Below are 6000 nucleotides of genomic sequence, written 5' to 3' on the forward strand. Positions count from 1 at the left end.
GATTAAAAAAAAACAAAAAACAAAGATGTGCCCTCTGATTCTTTGCCATGTTTCTTCTTCAAGTCTTCATAAAGGCTTTTGGTTTCTCTTGAATCAGCATTAAGCTGAGCGGGACTCGACAATGATGCTGATCCGGCATCCACATACTGAGAAGTTACTGCATCTCCTCCATCACTTTTCCACGCTTCTTTGATATTACTGTCAACATCATCAGCACAGCAGACTTCACATGTTCCATGATCTTGTCCTTGTTCTTTAGGATCGGGCTGGTGGTTGAACGATTCTTGTTATGAGAATGAGCGACGTCTGCCATCTTTTCGCCTCGTTCCACTCTCTCAATTATTTTCACTTTTGTTTCCACTGTTATTGCTTGGCACTTCTTAGCAGTACCAGCTACATCACCGCTGCTTTTATGCTTGCTTCCGGACATCCTGAGCTTGAAATAAAGATACCGTAACTAGTGTACTCTATACAGTACTGTAAAGTACACAAAAGCACAACCACTTGTAGAGGATGCACGCACATGGCAATGTACGCCAGACACGTGAACTAACAGACGTGAATGGATATGTGAACGCACGTTCCCATCTTTGAAAGTTCACAACTTGAAGGTTCATATGTAGGGACTTACTGTACACGCTACTATATTGAAAATACATAACCAACAAGGACCTACTGTATAGCACAGGGGACTCTGATTAACATTCTCTAATAACCTAAATGAAAAAAGAATTTGAAAAAGAGTTCATACATGTATAACTAAATCACTTCATTGTACACCTGAAAATAACACAACATTGTTAATCAACTATACTCCAATATAAAATAAAAATGAAAAATGAAAAACAAAAAGGGACTTACCTGGTGATCCAGTGGGAAAGACTCTGAGCTCCCAATGCAGGGGACCCTGGTTTGATCCCTGAACAGGGAACTAGATCCTGCATGCATGCCAAAACTAAGAAGCCCTCAGGCCACAACTAAGAAGCCCACATGCCAAAACTTAGAAGCCCGCATGCCACAACAAAGACCTGGCACAGCCAAAACAAATAAATAAAAAATAATAATAATAAATTTTTAAAAATTAAAACAAAAACAAAAAAAAATCAAATGGTACCTCACTAAACTCAAAAGCTTCTGCAAAGGAAACCATAAGCAAAACGAAAAGACAACCCACAGAATGGGAGAAAGTATTTGCAAACGATGTGACCAACAAAAGATTAATCTCCAAAATTTACAAACAGGTCGTGTAGCTCAATATCAAAAAAACAAACCCAATAAAAAAATGGGCGAAGACCTAAATACACTTTCCTCCAAAGAAGACATATAGACGTCCACAGGCACATGAAATAATGCTCAACATCGCTAATTCTTAAAGAAATGTAAATTGAAACTACAATGAGATATCACCTCACACCAGTCAGAATGGCCATCATCAAAAACTCTACAAACAATAAATACTGGAGAGGGTGTGGAGAAAAGGGAACCCTCCTACACTGTTGGTGGGAATGTAAATTGGTACAGCCACTATGGAGAACAGTATGGACGTTCCTTAAAAAACTAAAAATAGAACCATACAACCCAGCAATCCCACTACTGGTCATACTGGAGAAAACCATGGTTTGAAAGGATACATGCACCCCAATGTTCACTGCAGTGCTGCTTACAACAGCCCAGACATGGAAGCAACCTAAATGTCCATCAGCATATGAATGCATAAAGATGATGTGGTACATATATACAATGGAGTATTACTCAGCCATTAAGAATGAAATAATGCCATTTGCAGCAACACAGATAGACCTGGAGATTATCATACTAAATGAAATAAGCCAGAAAGAGAAATACAAATACCATATGATATGAGTTATATGTGGAATCTAAAATATGACACAAATGAACCTATCTACAAAACAGAAACAGACTCACAGACATAAGAGATCATACTTGTGGTTGCCAAGGGGAAGGGCAGTGGGGGAGAGGGATCAACTGGGAAGTTGGGGTCAGCGGATGTAAACTATTATATAGAGAGTGGATAAACAACAAGATCCTACTATACAGCACAGGGAACTATATTCAATATCCTGGGATAAAGCGTAATTGAAAAAAATATAAAAAATGAGTGTATGTGTATAAATGAGTCATTTTGCTGTACAGCAGAGTGGCACAACATTGTAAATCAAATATACTTCAATAAAAAATAAAAATTTTTTTAAATCTTGAAAAATCTAGTCCACTTCCAGCAAAAATCAAATTTCTAAGGAAAATAAGGGAATATTTAAAGCTTCTATTATGGGAAAAAATGCACTATGGAAATGTCTGTCTTGCCATAAATAAATGATCTAATGTACCACTCTTTAGGAAAAAAAGAAAAAAAAGGAATGTATATATATGTACATATGTGAGTCACTTTGCTGTACAGCAGAGATTAGCACAACATTGTAAATCACCCATGCTAGCACAGGGAGATCAGCTCGGTGCTTTGTGACCACCTAGAGGGGTGGGATAGGGAGGGTGGGAGGGAGACGCAAGAGGGAGGAGATATGGGGATACATGTATATGTATAGCTGATTCACTTTGTTATAAAGCAGAAACTAACACACCATTGTAAAGCAATTATACTCCAATAAAGATGTTAAAAAAATCACCTATGCTTTAATAAAAAAAAAGAATGAAATAATGCCATTTGTAGCAACATGGATGAACCTGGTGATTATCATACTAAGTAAAGTAAGCCAGACAGAGAAAGACAAATATCATATGATATCGCTTATATGGAGAATCTAAAAAAAAAATGAGAGAAATGAACTTATTTACAAAACAGAAACAGACTCACAGACTTAGAAAACAAACTTATGGTTACCAAAGGGGAGAAGTGGAGAGGAGGGATAAATCTGGAGTTTGGGATTGACATATACACACTACCATATTTAAAATAGATACCCAACAAGCACCTACTGTATAGCACATGGAACTCTGCTCAATATCCTAGTAATCTAAATGGGAAAAGAATTTGAAAAAGAATAGATACATGTATACGTATAACTGAATCACTTTTCCGTACACCTGGAACTAACACAACATTGTTTTGTTTTGTTTATTTATTTATTTGGCTGCATTGGGTCTTTGTTACTGCGCACCGGCTTCTCATTGTGGTGGTATCTCTTGTTGCGGAGCACGGGCTCTAGGCACGTGGGCTTCAGTAGTTGTGGCACGTGGGCTCAGTAGTTATGACTTGCGGGCTCTAGAATGCAGGCTCAGTAGTTGTGGCGCACAGGCTTAGTTGTTCCACGGCATGTGGGATCTTCCCGGACCAGGGCTCGAACCCGTGTCCGCTGCGTTGGCAGGCGGATTCTTAACCACTGCGCCACCAGCAAAGTCCCAAACACAACATTGTTAATCAACTATACTCCAATATAAAATAAAACTTAAAAACAAAAATAAAAATAAACAAACGGGACCTCTTTAAACTCAAAAGCTTTTGCACAGCAAAGAAAACCATATACAATATGAAAAGACAACCCAAAGAATGGGAGAAAATATTTGCAAATGATGTGACCAACAAAAGATTAATCTCCAAAATTTAGAAAGATCTCATGCAGGTCAATATCAAAAAAAAAAAAAAAAAAGCCCAAAAAAACCAAACCACCCTATCAAAAAACAGACAGGAGACCTAAATAGCTTTTTTTCCAAAGAAAACATACACACGTCCACAGGCACATGAGAAGATGCTCAACATCCCTAATCATTAGAGAAATGCAAATCAAAACTACAATGAGATATTAACTCACACCAGTCAGGATGGCTAACATCAAAACACCTACAAACAATAAATACTGGAGACGGTGTGGAGAAAAGGGAACCCTCTTGCACTGTTGGTGGGAATGTAAATTGATACAGCCACTATGGAGAACAGTATGGAGGTTCCTCAGAAAACTAGAAATAGCATTACCATATGATCCAGCAATCCCACTCCCGGGCATCTACCGGGACAAAACTTAATTCGAAAAGATCCATGCACCCCAGTGTTCACTGCAGCCCTGTTTACAACAGCCCAGACATGGAAGCAACCTAAATGTCCATCGACAGAGGAATGGATAAAGAAGATGTGGTACACATATATACAATGGAATATTACTCAGCCATTAAAAAAGAAAGAAATAATGCCACTTGGAGCAACACGGATGGACCTGGAGATTATCATACTAAGTGAAGTAAGTCAGACAGAGAAAAACAAATATATGATAACATTTACATGCGGAATCTTCAAAAAATGATAGAAATGAACTTATTTACAAAATGTAAACAGACTCACAGACTTAGAAAACAAAGTTACGGTGACCAAAGGGGAAAGGTGGAGGGGAGGGATAAACTGGTAGTTTGGCGTTGACCTATACACACTATGATATTTAAAATAGATAATCAATAAGGACCTACTGTACAGCACAGGGAACTCCGCTCACTATTCTGTAATAACCGAAGTGGGAAAAGAATTTGAAAAAGAATAGATACATGTGTATGTACCTGAATCACTTTGCTGAACACCTGAAACTACCACAACACTGTTAATCAACTATATTGCAATATAAAACTAGAATTAAAATAAAAGTTTGTGGAAATATCTTAAAATCAAAACCTTAACTAGAATTTGTACACACACCCCAAACGACCATTACTAACAGTGATCCGCGGCCTCTCGCAGGTGAGGCTGGGCAGCATTCATTGACTTCACCTGATGAGCGACGCTGCGTCCGTGGAAGGACCGCGTGCCTCCACTCGCGGGAGGGCGACCCCGGCCCCCACGGTCCGCCTCCCCCACCACACCCCGCTCCCCCTCCACGTCCTCACCCACGTCCATCCACTCGGGGGGGAGCAGCCGACACTTCTGTCTCTGTTTCAGGTTGATCGCCAGCCACAGAGGCACCTGCACTGGTAAGCCGGGGTTGAAAGGCCCCAGGTCGCCCTGCAAGCAAACACACACACACACCGTCCCTCATAACTGCACCGCTGGACTTCTGCTGTCCACGGGCTGAAGCCCGAGCGCGCTCTCGGCCACACCGCGCCCCACCGCTCACCTGCGCGGGGTCCCGAACGCCGCCCGACGACACCTGTGGGCTCTGGACCCGCCGCCCCGCCCCCCTCCCGGAAGCGGGAACCGACCAGGGCGAGCCGGAGGCCCAGCGGGTCTCACCCCGATGAGGTAGATCTTGTCCAGACTGAAGTTCGGGATAATGGTGACCAGCTCCTTCTCGGCCAGAAACTCCACCTCGGCCGCGTCCATGGTGGCGCCCACGGCCAGCCCGGGACTCGCCGCCGCCTCCGGCCCCTCAGCGTCCGGGAAGACGCGCTGCAGCCGCCGCTTTCCCGCCACCGAGTAATGCCCAGCCTCTGGCCGGAAGGAGCCTCGGCCGGCCTATAAGAACGCGGCGTCCTCCGCGGGGCGGCGGAAGGCGGGGACCGCGGATGCTACGAGCCCGCGGATTGGCGAGCCTGAACGAGGCTGCGAGCAGACCCCGCCCCTCTCGTGGGCAGGCCCCGCCCCTCCCGTGTCTCGGCCGTGCCCCTCCCGTGGGCCGCACACCTGGCGCCGCCGGCCCACCTGCACCTAGTACAGCCTTCGGTGTCCCTTCACCTACCCCGGGCGCCCGCCCGCCCGCCAACACCGCGAGTCAAACTGCGGGTGGGCTTCGGGGCGAGGAGTAAATGCATGTAATTGGTCACGGCGTGACCTGGCGACACAGACGCGGCCCCGGGCTCCAGCGGAGCGAGCGAAGGCGTTGTTTCCTTTAACTTCACAATCTTCTGTCTTCCCTGTACACGGGGTTAACATCTATAAAAATGAAGATTCCTGGGAATTCCCTGGCGGTCCAGTGGTTAGGACTCCGCGCTTTGGGCCCGGGTTGATCCCTGGTCTGGGAACTAAGATCCCACAAGCAGCGCGGTGCGGCCAAAGGGGAAAAAAACGCAGATTCCTCCACTGCACCCACATATTCCAATTCGGAA

General features: G+C 44.1%; 1 protein-coding gene across 1 annotated transcript in view; it reads right to left on the reverse strand.

The window, feature by feature from the left end:
* Positions 1 to 5399, reverse strand: part of GINS2 (GINS complex subunit 2) — a 28599-nt gene extending 23200 nt beyond the window's left edge. Inside the window, exons 1-2 of the mRNA XM_082438455.1 lie at positions 5189 to 5399; positions 4846 to 4960 (exon numbers count right to left, since the gene is read on the reverse strand). Coding sequence (XP_082294581.1) covers positions 4846 to 4960; positions 5189 to 5278 — 205 coding nt within the window. The 5' untranslated portion in view covers positions 5279 to 5399. The remainder of the gene's footprint in view (positions 1 to 4845; positions 4961 to 5188) is intronic.
* Positions 5400 to 6000: the final 601 nt, after the last annotated feature.

Source organism: Balaenoptera physalus (assembly GCF_965194825.1).
Source record: "Balaenoptera physalus genome assembly, chromosome: 19".
Classification (NCBI taxonomy): Eukaryota; Metazoa; Chordata; class Mammalia; order Artiodactyla; family Balaenopteridae; genus Balaenoptera; species Balaenoptera physalus.